Source organism: Chlamydotis macqueenii, chromosome 1, assembly GCF_036417535.1.
Source record: "Chlamydotis macqueenii isolate bChlMac1 chromosome 1, bChlMac1.mat, whole genome shotgun sequence".
Classification (NCBI taxonomy): Eukaryota; Metazoa; Chordata; class Aves; order Otidiformes; family Otididae; genus Chlamydotis; species Chlamydotis macqueenii.
The window spans coordinates 194928212-194943818 of record NC_141556.1 but is presented as its reverse complement, the minus strand read 5'-3'; the positions used below and the strand labels follow the sequence as shown (position 1 = coordinate 194943818).

At 39.8% G+C, this 15607-nt stretch overlaps 1 protein-coding gene across 5 annotated transcripts in view; it reads right to left on the bottom strand.

The window, feature by feature from the left end:
• Window positions 1-2655: 2655 nt before the first annotated feature.
• Window positions 2656-15607, bottom strand: part of SPATA13 (spermatogenesis associated 13) — a 48317-nt gene continuing 35365 nt past the window's right edge. For all 5 annotated transcript variants that reach the window (XM_086739511.1, XM_086739512.1, XM_086739513.1 and 2 more), the window contains 4 exons: window positions 13196-13325; window positions 12248-12620; window positions 8274-8348; window positions 2656-7023 (listed from right to left, as the gene is read on the bottom strand). In XM_086739511.1, the coding sequence (XP_086595637.1) occupies window positions 6842-7023; window positions 8274-8348; window positions 12248-12620; window positions 13196-13325 (760 nt within the window). In that variant the 3' untranslated portion in view covers window positions 2656-6841. The remainder of the gene's footprint in view (window positions 7024-8273; window positions 8349-12247; window positions 12621-13195; window positions 13326-15607) is intronic.

Below are 15607 nucleotides of genomic sequence, written 5' to 3'. Positions count from 1 at the left end.
AAAACCTGGATTTATTGATGAACCTTCCTGGCTGCAGGGTGCTGCGAGAGCCAGTGGCCCTGGGCGGGGACAGCACCAGGGGCTCCTGGGGACATGGCATCTGCAGCCTCATGGCCTCCCAGGGCGGCAGCGTCCTTACGCTGACCCAAAAGAGGCTGTGAACTTTACGATAACAACACTCACGGTCCGTCTATCACAATCCTGAGTTAAGAGTGACATAATTCATTAGTTACATCTGCCTTGATGAACTGCAGTTAGTCCAGTTCGATGCTTTTTTAGCAGAAAACCAAGAAAACTGCTGTAGGAATGGTCCTAAAGACAAACATTATGGTCAGCTGCTTTCTAGTGTGCCTTGTCTCATCACAGAACAATCCCTTAGAAATAATTACACAGTAGCAAAAGTTCATCATTTGCTCTTAAAAAGAGTTGCATCTGAGTAGCAGGAGATGCAGGGAGTTTTTAGACTGATTGCTGTGCCAATTACCTTTGTTAGGAGCTGAATATGGCAGTAATGAGCATGAGATATATGGTTAATAAAATAAGATATAACCAACCTTATTAGCAGACACCTTCTAGACACTTTTTCAGTACTTCATGAGTTGGTATCTCCAAAGTCTGGGGTATGCTCATAGGTAGAGGCCAAGATCAATTGTGCCTCAGCAGTCTGCTTACTGACAGTTCACTTCAGTGTCTATATTGGGCCTTCCGCCTTCTTATTTCCTACGTGCCAGAAACAAGGAGGAATTTGGCATGTGTCTGGTTCTGCCAGCAAAGTCTCTCAGGAGCACCTGGAGCTCCTCCTTTCCCCCAAAGCAGTTTCAGCTTTCCAAAAATCACTAGGAGAAACAATTGATAAATCCTGCATCATCTTGTGTTTCTCTTCTGAGTGAAACTCAGCCCTTGAAGGGCAGTGGTACTCCTTGCTCTGCTGATCTCTGCCCTCTCAGATTTGCTCTTCTGGACTTTGCTGACACCAGACTCCAGTGATGCGGACTCCTTCCAACCTTTGCTTGTCTGCTGAGCAGGTTGTCTGTCATTGCTGGTGGCCCACTCTGAATGCTCAGAACATTAAAATGCCTCAGGTAAAGCCTTGCCCAAGTGTTGTCCCCCCACCCCCATGAAGGAGCACAACAGAAACAGAGGTATCATAAACGGAGGGAGGGTGTGATGGGTGTGCATGGCTTGTCTGGTGCAACCTGTTCTGGGTGCCAGCAGAGACGTTATCTGGGGATGCCATATGGAGTCTAAAAGGGGCTGTTTGTGTGTGTGTAAATATATATGTACACAATCACACACATACATTCACACATGCACGCGCACACACACATATATCTTTTTTTTGAAACCAGAGCCCAAACACCTAATAGTGGCAGTACGTGAGTTCTCAGCCCTCGGTACTCACCTGGACAACCAGATGTGAGGTTTGACTGCAGTGAACTAAATCTAACACGGATCGAAGAATAAAAAATCCCACGTGCTGACAGTTTATACAGCTTTGACATATTCTCACAATTACATGTTCTCTAGCTAGTCAGAGTAACTGAATTTTGAAAAATATTCAGAAACACATTAAATATTTGTGTGTTTTCCTTACAGGCTACACGACATGCAGTTTTCCATTGCTGACTTTTTCATTTCTCTTTTGGTACTGTAACATAAAAAAGCCCGAATCCTTGTCTCTCCTACCAAGCACAGATCATCATGTAGCCTCTAAGAAAAAAAAAAACAAACAAAAAACCCAAACACAAGCAGTATGTCTCTGCATAAACTAAAAGCTCCACCTGATAGATCAGCTCTTGAAGAACTTAAAAGCTGACAGTATGGAACGTTCTACAGGATTTAGCCTGACTGCCAAAGAATGAAATAAAATCCCCGAATGAGCTCACCATGGCCAGATGAATTGCAGGCTCCCTAAAAAGCCTATTGATCACAATGTCCTACTCCAGTGTTTGCTCACGATATGTTTTTCGGTCATCCGATCCACCTCACTAAGTGCTCAGACTGTGCCTTTCACTTTGATATCTGAGCACTCGGCACATATCCCACTGTAGCAGCGACACTTGGGAGGCCTGGGAAACTCTCAGCTTTGAGGTGAACCAAGAGAAATAGAGGTAAGAGCTTGGATTTTGGAAGGAGGGGGGGAAATGGCAAACTGAACTATTCTGCCAGCATTTGAACTCGCCAAAGCATTTTTTTATGAAAATATTTCAGCAAGGTATGTTATTTTGTTAAAGCTAATGTATCTCACATAATTTTTGACACAGCCTTGAACAGAAAGGACACAGGCATGCCTTTCAGATATGGTCCTCTGCTCTGTCACAATAATAAGGAACAAAAAACTTCCCTGAATCAGAGCAGTACGTTGAATCTCCAGGAGCCTTAACATTGCTCTAACAAGCAGACAGGTAAGATTGTTCACATACATGTAGAGAACATGCCTTTTGGGTGAACCCTTTCAAAAGGTTTTGCTTTTGTTCAAAGAAAAAAAAAATAATCCTCCTTATCTAAACCACTGTACTTAATCATAAAATCATAGAACCGTTAGGGTTGGAAGGGACCTTTAAAGGTCATCTAGTCCAAACCCCTGCAAGGAGCAGGGACATCTCCAAGCAGATCAGGTTGCTCAGAGCCCCATCCGACCTTTAAGTTACCATCCTCTGTTAGCAGGAGCTTTATTAATACAGAAGCTGCCTTTGCATTTACTTCCCAGGGCTGCTGTGGGAGCTGTCTGCCAGGACAACGTGAAGCACAGTGACTGCAGATGCATATGGCTGGGCCAGTCATAAGGATGGGTTTTGTCTGAACGATGAAGACTGTGCTGGGAAATACTGTAGCTGTTAGTGGAAAACCAAGAGAGGAGGGTGTGATATTTTTTGCTTTAAAATAATAAAAGAAATATGACAGTTGATACATTTTTGCATCACAGAGGATATTTTGTAGAGAATTAAAAAAAAAACCACAGCAATTTTAAAACTGCACAATAAAGTTTTATAAGACACAGCTGAGGAACTTCAGCTTTGTACATTATTTAATTCAAACATGTACAATAAGAGAAAAATAATGGGAATGTAAGTTTGTACTTAGTTCCAGAAAATAGACTCATTTGACAAACAATGTTCCAAGAGTAAATAAACCTTGTAATGCAATTACTTCAGAACAAATGCACATCAAGCTACTGCAGTCCTATACATTGTACTTCAGCCGTCAACAGCCAGTTCATCTGCTCTGCAGCCAGGACACTTCATTTACAACATGTGTAACAGGACAGAGGTGGTATGATGCACAAAGCAATGTACGTAAAATAAAATGTTACAAAACACTTGTCAAAACAAAATATATAAGCAAGTCATCCCTAGTATTTACAACAAATAATTTTAAATTAGAGATCGTTCAGAAGGCATCTCCTACATATAAATGCCACACATACAGAAAAAAAAAAAAGCAGAAAGGCAGTCAAAGAAAGGTACTGTGTTAGTTATGGCTAAAGACCTTTGGCGCCAAAACTCTATTATAATTATTTTCAAAAGACAACTAAAATGTGGAACATTTGAGTAGTCTGTCTTTGAACTCCGTTATTACACTGACCACTGAAATTTAGCATGGCAAGAGCCACTTGTAAAACAATCTTATTATTTTATAGATCAAATGCTCTGAGTTAGATGCAATTATGGTTTGGCATTTTCCTAACTCAGCGGGAACACATTTGAGGACAATTATATTCTACTGCATCTCATACATAAAAAGTCTGAGGTTATCTGCTCAGCAGGCCATCAGGAAGGCTCTGGCTGTGCTTTGTCTAAATGAGGCACAAATGTGCTTAGGAGTTGCCCTAGAACTTTTAATAGTAACTTACAATATACAAAAGCCAGAGGAGAAGAACAGATGTTGCCATCACACCTTTCTGATCATATCTAAGTCTTGTCATCAGGAGGAGGATCAGGGCAAGAATTGCTAGAATACAAAGTTTTACATTTTAGTTGCAACTCTTTTTTCGACAGTCTAAAGTCAAGCTGAACCCCAAGAAAGCATTTATCTTAATTGTTGGAAAATGTAATTGTGTATTTTCATTTATTATTTTCATTTAACTCTAGTTTGTTTAAAAGATTATTATGTAGTCTAAATTTGGCCTGTCTTGTTGTATTTTACCTTAATCTGTTGCAAGGTCTGATTGCAAAGACAGACACAGAGAATATTGTAGAACAACCATGTCTATATGTAGGGTACTATATTTAAAACTGTCCTGAGTAATCTGCACCATGAAGCATTTGCTTTTTATCTCTCTGAAATTCACTGCATCCAAATGAAATGCTGCATCCAAACCCATATGCAAACATTTTTCTTCATTTTTACGTCTAAGGCACCAGCACTGCTACGTGGGAAGAGCCTTCATGGGCAATGACATGTCAGAAGATTCATCCCAAAACCTCTTTTTTTTTTTCCCAGCACTCCACAGAAACGAGCCCTGGAAGGAAATAGGTTTTAGCAAAGACACATATGTAAGTAAGTGTGGATCTCCTGTCTTCAGGTCCAGCTGGGAAAGTTTCTGGGTAAGCACTGCAATCCAACTTCAGATATTTTTTTTTCATCTAAAACAAGTCTTTAAAAATATGATTATGAAAAACATCATTACCACTTCCACAATACATGCATCACTTCAGTTTGCAGGCTTGAATGTGGCAAGCACTCACAAAAATCAGTATGTAAGAAACACAGAAGAGTTACTCATTTAAGCGGAAGGGCATGCATCCACACCTGCATTTGGAAGTTTGCTCCTTGTGTTTAAATTGAGCATTTAGAGTTAACTTTCAAAAAAAGCTGAACAGAAATGGCTTGTTGTAAACATCAAATGAAAAATACAAACCAGCCACATTTTTTTACTAACTTTCCTGTGCATATTCTTTAAGCTGGATCATTGAGAAGGTCAGTGCATATTTCCAGTTGTTAATGGTTTCAGGTCATCTTCCATCGCTACAGAAAAGCACAAGCAATGAAGTTCACTATGCAGTGAACAATTCGGCTAAGCATCACCAGACTTTGCATTATTGCTGAGCTATATACACAAGGCATTTGAAATGTACACTTGTCAAAAGATGTCATTTAAAATCAAAACCACAAACCTGGGCTTTGCAAAAGTTGCCACAAAGTTATCAAATCACAAAATCTAGTGACTAGTGGGCTTCACAACACTGAAGATAAATAAAAATATAGAGGTAACAATAGTAGTAGGAACAAATACATGTTTAAAATAAGGCTTTTTTACATTGTTGTTAAGATGCCTGGCCTCTAGCCCCGTGTTTGTTCTTCATATGTTACAGATTCATGACAAAGCTCATTCTGTCCATTGTCAAAGAACACCCTTGGATCTATCCTTATCATCAGATAATGCCCCTAATCAGCAGCATAGGTTAAAGTATTGTAAAGACATTCATATTAAATCAGTTCTGAAACACATGGAGTCTTTCCTTCCTTCCATATTACCAGCAGTCTTGTCATCCTTAATGAGAGCTATTAAGCAGAAATGATCAGTGCTGCAAATACCAAGATCCTGTTTCTTCCTCCTGGCTTTCTAAAAGTTTTTCTCCCAAATCAGCCTCATGTCCTAGGCAAATTGTAGCAATGCAAATCACATATTGCATATACTGGCCAGAGCTGACCATAATCGAGTCAGGTTCTTCCCCTTCCAGTACAGACTGATGACTGATGCAAAAATCTATCTCCGGTCCACACAATTTCTCTGTCCCTTCCAGCAGGTATTTCTCTTTTTTGTGAAGAAATAACTGGTCAAAACCCACTGTCAATTGACTGTATAAGACGCATGGATCCAGAGTGCTTCAATATATTTACATTACCATTCATCCATTCTCTAAGTCAAGCGATATGAATACAAAGTGTGAGAACTATGTAACATAGCCAGCAGTCAGCACGTACTGTCTTAACTCTGACTTTGTACATTCACATTATCTCAGTTAGAAAATTAAAAAATACTTTTTACACAGAGAAATAAGCATACTGGAAATAAAAAGAAGCATCTCCCAGGCGAAGAAGTGCGCAAAAAGGGATATAAAAACTCTATACTGAAGAGCATACATGCAAGCAGTATATTGCTGTGTCTGAAAGTAATCAATCTGAGATGCTCCAGGTTCTTCTTGTTCCCACTTGTGTGCAATAAATGCACATATCTTTATAGTCCATTTCACACTCTGTTCATGTTTCTATATGACAGAATAAAATTCCCTGTTCCAATCTGGAATATAGTAAGGCTTTGCGGGACATTCTCCTGCCATTTGGCAATTTAATAGTAAAAGACAGGAAGGATTAGGGTCCACTAATTTCTGCAACAGCAGGTTAATCACATGGGAAGTCTCCACCTGATTTTAATCAGTGGTCTCTCCTCAGTGCTCCAAAAGGAAGGAGAAAACTCTCCTAAGATTCCTTCTGATATATCCCTAAGGAAAGATTCCTCCCTATCCTAAATTTGGCCATCAATATAAAGTTAAGAAAAATGAAATGTTAAAATGACCTGCATGATTCCATCACTACTTCAACATAACTAAGAAACAGATCAAATACTGCTTCTTCAGAATAACAGCGAGCTGTCTTTGTCAGAAGGGAGACTGCTCTTCATCAGCAATGCTGACACTTGGCAACATTGACTTCAGAGCAGTCTTGAGGAACTTCATTCTTCTTCTAGACAAAGGTTGTATTTCTGGCTCGAGGGAGCCCAAAGTTTTCCCTCCAAAACTGGAGGTTCACTGAGCTCAAGTAAGCTTAACTGTCTCCAAGGTCCTTCTCTGGAGTAAGTTTCTCTCCATGCCAATGTCATTCCCAGGTTCTTGGCCTCTCACTTTTTAAAGGGGGTGAGCTTGTTGAAGGTATGCCAGAAGAGGGATGGCTTCCGCTTGGGTTCTGCCAGGGCAAAAACCTGCTGCTGTGGGATGCTGGTAGGCACAGTTATGTGGCGCTGATGAATAGGATGCAGGGTTTGGTGTGGAGGAGGCACAGGACACCCATTATAGCTTACACCTGCAAAAGGAGCAGTTTAAGAAAGCATATGAGTCAGCCAGCAAGAGCAACCAATACTGGGAAAATTTAAGCACAGGACCATGGGACAAATTGAGTCAATAAAGCCAGGATTAATTTTGCCATGATCTTGAATGGAAGCACCACTGAATGTTACCTTTTCTGATGATAGACTTTATAATTGCTCCACTGATTTGGCTTAAGAAGAGAGTAATACCAGTAAAAATAACATTACAGAATTACAAAAAATAAGCAGCAGTTCCTCAGAGCCTGGCTATATTGTTTGGACAAGTAAGTTCTGGTATTTCAAAGCAATGGTTTAACACAGTAGATAACTGTATTTTAGTTAACTCTCAGAATAAAGCTGGGTAAAATATTGCTACCAAGAAAAATGTTATTTCTTCAATTTAGAAAATATTTTTTTCAGGCTAATGTTCTCAGACTTTGACCTTTGTGCATTCTGAACAGATTGTTCTGATCACTATTTTCAGCCACTACCCTGAAAATCCAAACAGGTTTCATAGGCATCTAGTGATTGATAAAGAGAAAATGCTATTAATCCCAGGGCGCAGAGAACTACTTAACATAAACTCCTTCACTCCTAAATTCAGACTTAATCTGGTCACACTTGCTCAATTTATTCCCTCAACACACTAGAAATTTACCCCAAATCTGACTTCAAGATGGAAAAGGACAAAATCACAACGTATCTTCTGAGACAGAAAAGGAATAAAAACGTTGTTTCCAGAGGAAGATGTTTCTCGTCCATCCTTCCTTCTAGTCTAGGACAGAAGGAAGCCCTTTTGAGTGTGTTATCGTAAATACAGCAACATGTGATTTGCAAAAACAACTTTACGACATTTTAAACAAAGCACAGAATTGCTATATAAGAACAAGCCATTTGAGTAAAAGGAAAGGAAGGAATTATTAACTCTCATTTCTAATTTAATCTCTGCATGCACTTTCTTACATCTTTAAATAAACTGCTTGTCTTACCTCTTGAGTTTCTTTAATAAACAGAACACTGACTTGACTGTCTGAAGGAGACTGGGGACCTGATTTAGTAGATGATTTACAAAGGCATTGGAATTTGATATTAAAATACAGGTTAATGGAAATTATTTGACCTCCACATAAACTGTGAAACGTTTTTAAAAGCTTAAAGAACTCAACCACAGCCAAATATTGTGCTATTTCCTAACATAAAGAACACTGGAACACAGTAAGAATGTAAAGCAATTCTGAACACCCACCTTTAATTTTTCCATGCCTTGATTTACGGGCATTCTGCATGGCTTGTTTCTTCTGGTTTTCTGAGATTTCCATTCCTATGTCAAAGTATAAATTACAGCACTGGTATAAAAATACTGTATTTAATACTTGACTACATTAAATTAAAACACAGAAGTAAACTATATTTCAAACAATTTTTAGTAAATTTTAATAGCAATATAACTGAAGTTTTTAGAAGTATGCTTTACTTTGTCATATAAATTTAAAAATAGTTTTTCACTGAGATAACAACAGGAACATTAATTTGCCTATAGGTTACTGGGAAAAGTTGCTTTTCACTTCCTGCAAATGGCAATCACTTGGGAACTAGCCACACAAAAAGTTCTTTTTATAGGTAAGCCCAAATGAGAAGAGATTTTTCTAAAGCTACAAGCCACACAGTAATAGATCACAAATGCAGAATCTGTTTCTTTTTTCACTCACTCTGACCTAACTTGGGGTAACAAATTGAAGTTACTGGCATTGCAGTAGTACAAATTTGGCTATCTTTCCCTCTGCTCGGAGAAGACAGTACCACATAATCTGCCATACACCAAAGCAGGCTGTGATGTGCTTGTGCCTGCATCAGACTGGGGCTGGATCCCTCACTCCAGTTTGTCATGTACTTGTCTGCATACTTGTATGACTTAGATGACGCTACAGTATGTGGTCAACCCTGTGCTATTTACTAGCATGTGATAGGTGGCGACTGATCTGTGCTGAGTACCAAGATGCCAGACATCTGCCATGAAAAGGGACACCAGTGACTGGTGTCATCTGGAGCCCACATACAGGCACTCCAGTTTCCTCTCTCTGTGTACGAGACAGGTGAGATACATGGATATGTTAGCTTTGCACAAGGAGACAACAGGGTGCACGTGCTGTCGCTCATACGCACATAAAGAGCACAGAAGTTGTGATTCAAAGTCAGAATGAAATGTCTGGTTTGGTTCCATTTTGCATCTTCCCGCACTTCTCTATACTTGTACAATTCCCTTTACTTTTCCAGCCTGAATTTACGAAGAAGTTATTACAAATCAGCCTATTAACTTACAATACAACAGCAGCTAGCCATAATTTTCGGGTAGCAGAGGTTTATTTTACTCTGCAGGGGTTTTTTTTTCCTTTATAGAAGCAAGGAAACAGATAAGAAAAATGAAAGCAATTCCATCAACAGAGATCAGACCACTTTCTTAGGGTTACTATTAGTGGTTTGGAGAAGGATTTTCTGGCTGTGGCCTTGTCTTCCCATATATTCATACCAGCTAAGAAAAGCTAGATATGGTTTGGGAGACAGTGACTTGCACCAAAGTGTCTTTGAAGACAGAAGTAAAATGGCATTTGCTGTTCTGAATTGGAAGAGTATGTGTTTGTTCTCTGAGTGGTTAGATTAGAGGCTTTGTGTGAAGTCCAGCAAGACAGCCTACAAAATCAACAAGATAAATTTAAACCTGAGGTTGAGAATACTGGCGCCTTTCCACTGGTTTTGGCTAAAGGAAATGGTCTATTATGAAAAAAAAAAAAAGACATTTTAGAAAAGAAGCAGTGTTCTGGGTAATGGAGAAAAGATCCAAGCCACTGTGCCTCACAAGACCAGATGGACGTTAGCTATTACAACTCAACTATCTTTTCTCTAGTTCATGATACCTGTGCCAAAACAGGTACATCGGAATAATGAGTTGTGACATTTGAAAAGCACGTTTCCAGAAGGCTGCATGTTACATGGGCAGAAGAGACCGCATGTGCCTATATGCCATTATCAAAAATACAGTTTTTCACTATACTGAATTTTCTTCACTATATTGCACAGTGCCTGAAGAGCAGCAAGCACAATGGACCCTCCCTTGCAATCCTTGTGCTCAGCACCATCGGAATTTGTGACCCAGCCCTAAACAAGGGTTAGTGCTATTCCGACAAATCTCATCGTTATCACTGCCACTGCCACCACTGTTGAATGGTTACCCTTTTGAATATCATATGTTGATCTTCATGAGGTCTGAGGAGAATAAATAATGACATTTAGGGCTGTAACTGCTACACCTTTGCAGTTTCCTCATGCTTGGGGATTTCTGCAGCAGTGTCACTTAGAAGGAATGGTAACACCTCACTGCCTGGACAAGACAGACCTGCTGCTGCCCAGGACAAGGACTAGTGGGAGCCTCAGAAGCATCCTGACATACAGTATTCAGCCTGCTCAACATACTCTCCTGGTGCTCCATAAATCAACCACTGCAGGAGGAGGTGTAGATACAGATTTGTAGAGCTCAAAAATGCTCCTTAAGACATTTTATCTTATTTTGCTCAGTCCTGCTCACAAAAGTGCAGGAGCTGTGATTTATTCCATATCTTCCTTCCATATGACTGCACTACTGTTCTCGTATGCTGGAGTGGAGGCCTTCTGTAACTTTGTTGTAAGAGTGATTGTTTGGACACTCATCATCAGATCCTCTGCATTGCTTTATTACCTTCTGAACACCTTCACCCTTTTGCAATATCCACTTTAGAGTTCTGTTTAGGTGAATTAGGAAAGGCAGCCACCATGCCATGCCCATGAGCACAAGGTGACTGAACCAGCTCTACACAGAGCAACTCGTGAAAGCCATCAGTGTCATACCCAAGAGGTTCATAATGTCACACCATGATGTTCAGCACAGGAGAAGAGTTGCATTTGAAAAGTTTGGAAAGTTTAAGGAAAGTTTAGCTATGGCTGCTTCATTGTTTGCTCTAGACTCAAGATGACTGGGGTTAACTGCAACAGTTGGCACAATCAGGAAGAGTTAAAACTGTTTTTAGAGTATGAATTGGTAAACTTGAAAGTATTTTCTTCAAGTTATGGACTATCTACAATTCATATGGAGGTGGTCTTTTTTTTGTCATATTTACAACAGTATCAAACAAGACACAGCCATTAAGATCAAAAGGTTTACATTTGTAATCTAAGGGTTATTCCTGTTTTCCTATTCTTCTGGCCAGGTGTTTTAAGTGATCATGGAATATGAGATTTGGCATCTTGTTTAAATTGTAATAATTTCTATCATCCACTTCACTGCACTTCCAATATTAGCCTGCTGTCATCCAAAGCCTAAGCCTGAAGAATGTTATAAAAAGAAGTTCTCATGCAGTTAACACACACAGATGCACTAATATTTTCATTACTTCTAGGAATATTTTCATTACTACTAGGAATATTTAAAGAGTTTTATTTTTCTTATCAGTGTTGCTGCCTCCTTTGTGTATGTTTTGTCAATTAAATTTTGCCAGAGCTTTCGTCACTGATCTTAAAGGAAGCGTGAAAATATGCAAAAAAGAAATTAAATAACAATCCTAAATGTACATTCAAAGAGAAGACACTGTCCTTAGAGTGTCCCACAGGCTGTGGGTCTAAAGCTGATCCTAAGATTTGCTAGCTTTTTCCCTGCTCACTCAAGGTTAGGCTTCATTTCTTTGTAAATTGCCCAGTGGTGCTATTGTTGGGTCTGTAACTAATGACACCGTGCAACTGCACAGGTCTCCTGGACAGAGGAGGTGCCATTATATGACATGGATTGTATAAATCTACAATTACTGCTGCTTGCCTTTATAATAAAGTGTCCTTTATGAACAGATGTTTTGGGCCAATGATTCATACAAAGGTGCTAGGATTTTTGATGGATTTTTATTATTGAATGGTCTTTGTGAATTGCCTCTTGTTATATCTCATTCTGCTCCATAATGCACCAGAATCACATGGGTAATACGGATATCACAGCTACCTGCCCTGGACCTTTGGCCAACAATGAGAGGGCAAACACACCTGGATAGGCTTTACTTACACAGCTAAAGGTCATGTCAGGTAAGAAAGAGACACCAGTCCCAGAAGGCAGAGTGCACATTTGCACAAAGCATAAAGAAGTGCAAAAGCAAGAACATTCCCCTTTGTTTTTACCACCTTTTAGAGAGGAAATCTTTCACTCACCCATTTCCTTGTCTTCCTGAACTCTTCTCCTTTCACTTTCGCATGCCTCCATCCATCGATTTTTATCCTCCTGTTTTTTTGCACAGAACAAATGAATCTCTTCTGTTGCTCTGTTTATTATCTTAAAAGCATTCTTGACATTAATGTTAAAGTCTTTGTCTCTGCCATCTTCAGTGTCCACAATTTCCATCTCATCCATGTCAATACGATCCTTGTAATACAAGATGTCCCTTCTCAGTAAGTCCTTCTTACAGAACACAAGCTGATGGTCAAACAGGAAGAAAGTCCTCTGCTGGCTTTTGCCTTGCTTTGATATTTTGGTCAGTTCTCCTGAGTGGATCAGTTCTGAGCTTCTGGCTAACACATCTGGTCCCTAAGAAGAGATATGTGTATATGTAGTAAGTAATATTTTAAGATCTTACTGTGTGCCTAACCGGTCTCATTTTATAATTCAGTCTTAAATTCATTCATTTTTCTTGTATTTTTATTATTAGATTTGAAAATGTCATAGAATTAAGATAATTTCATACATGCAAACTCAATGACTGTGGTTCTGCTCTACTTTACTTCTGCGTAAATCAGGACAAAACTTGTTAAAGTCAATGAAGCAGGTTCAAGTTCTGAACTCTGGTAGTTCAAAAACTACCAAAAAGCCAAAGGAGATTCTATAGGTCTAGCATATTAAAAAAAAAATCCATTTCTTCATCTCAATCCAGTGTCATCTCAAAGCCAAGTGTCCATGTTAATAATGTTGCTCTTCCTGATTTATAAGCAAGGTAATCAGTAACAGAATCACTGCAAATGAAGCAACTGGACTTTTAACTGAGCAATGACCAGTTGAAAAGTAGACATCATAAACTCCCTACTGTGCAGAAAAACATATCCTTAGAGGACATGAAGTACTGTACACAGGACCTTTGCTCAGGAAAGGGACAGGCTGACACTTACCTCCCAGTCTACGATAGAGACCTGCCAACGTGCAATCTTGTCTATGCTTTCTAGTCTTCGTTTTCGCTCATTGATCAGGCACGCTACGTTCTTCATAGCCTCATATGCTGCTTTTATGTTGTTATAATCACTGTGAAATGTAGGCACGTTTCAAAGATCACTTAAGCAATTGAAATGATGCAATCACAAACTCTTCCACAGTGCTTGAAGTATGAGCCCACATTACCCGTTTATCTCTCTACGCAGAGTACTTAAATCAGAGAAACCTGATTGTCAGCTATCCTGAACCTCACATAGTAGTCTGGTCAATTCAGTGCTGCTGTACTGCTACACTTTGTCCAGGAACAAATTATTAAACTAGTGGAAGGAGGCAGAGGAGGTAGATAAATGAATAAATTAATTGCAATACTGTCTCTACTGAAAACAATAGTAGAACTCCCATTGACCTCAGTGATACCTGCATTTCACCAAAGGAATTTGTTTTTAAGCAAGATTTTAGTGGGATTTTATGGAGAAGGGCATTCCTTTAATTGTGTTTAAAAACTGTATTTTTTCCTTCTTGTTCTCAGTGGCTGGGTCAATGAATGCAAACAGAGAACACTATGTGGGCAGAAAAAATACCAAAAGCAACCTCAAATAGGGTGAGTGAGGAACCCAAGAACAAGGACACAGAAGAGAGGAATTAAACAAGACAATGCTGACAAAGTGGCCCATTTTCATGGAACAAGCGTGTGAGAGCTGACACAGTCACCTTCCCCTGCTTGCTCCAGGTCAAATGCAAGCCTCCTGTCCTTCTTCCATTGCTCTCCTCCCCTCTTTCTTTCCCTGAGCTCCCCACATGCTTATGAATCTCCCCAACTTATAGGCAGGTTTTTGTTCCCCTTTGAACAGCATTCATCACTCCTTCACCTTCCTCAAATTGAGTGTCTGAGAAGAAAAAAGGAAAGAGATGTGCTTCCTGCCTTAGAGTCCCAGCAGAGCAGCTGCCTTCCCTCCTTTATCAGAACTTCTCTTGCAGAAAAGGGAGCCAGAGGTAGAAAACAGCACAAGCCAGAAATAAACCCTCCAAAGGGGTCAGCCTTGCTGTCCTTTTTATCTGCTTCTGTCTCAGTTCCTATTTTCATCAGCTGCTGCTGATGGATGCAGTCCTCTTGTAAATCTGCGTGTTACTCTCCTCTCTCTATTTATATTTATGGAAACTCTTTTTCTGCCACACTGTTTACAAAAAGTGAGATTAACAATAATAGGGTCTTACTAATTTCAGGGAAATGTCCCACAGGGTGACCGCATGATAGCCACAGTGCTACTCTTGCCCTTCCTTATCTCAGTTCCTTCTTTCTCTGTTGGTGTGCACTTTATTCCACGCTTGCTGCACAACCTGTGGCCTTCACGGCAGGCTGTGCAAATCAGGTCTTCAAACTTTTTATGAAAATAAAACAAAAAGCTACCAAAACCAAGCCAGTTGGCTGGGGCTTTACCAAGGCTCCGTGTGGGTGTGGGCCTGCCTGTTTGTGAGCATCTCTGTACACTGGGTGCCTGTCTGTGTTTGTGGGCATCTCTGGATGTTGCGCCACTGAAAAGGAAAGCAAGTACTATGGGTGGAAGGTGGCAAGACCTTGCTGTCACTTCATCTGCAGGTTTAACAGCTTACAGAATAATCTTTCTAAAATTAGTAGCAGTGAAAGAGATACCCATGTTAGTAATTGTTATTGCAGGTCTTCCCAGGTAGCCACAGAACTGAATGGAGGCATTTCATACCCGCATGTCAGTACTTCACATCCCCTGTATTTTGCCCCTGGCAAAAATCCTGTGGTCTCTGCAGGGAGTTTTCTCAAGATTAAAGAAGTGCAGACTTTGACTGAGAAAGCATTGCCTCAAGCTGCATTTGAACTTTGAGCACAGGGGTCACAATGGAACATTTTTCTTGCAGTTGTACAAGGTAAAAAGGCAGACATTTAAAAGATAAAATCTTAATTTAGTCAAAGATTTAATCAGCTCAGGAGTATACTAGAAAGGCTAATTACCTGCAACTTCAATTCTTATTTATCCCAGCTGCAAATCTAATATCTGGACTTTATTGCAAACAATGGCAATGTTTATTACTGATAAGTTTCTAAAAATCATTACCTCCAAACTTACTTAGATTGTGATTTTATTACGGCCCTCTTTATCTTTTCTTGTGTCCACAACATTTACATAGCTCGCCTCTTTCTTCTGTGGATTTCCTTCCCCTTCATTTCTTTGATACACTGGCTTTTTTCCACTATGATTTACACATCCCTCCTTGCATCCTATTCCAGCACCTTCTTCCTTCCTTTCTCCCTCTCTCACTTATTCCTCATCCTGTCAGTCCCCTGTGCTCCATTTTCACATATTGTTTTTGTTAATATTTGTGATGGTTCCAAAATGCCC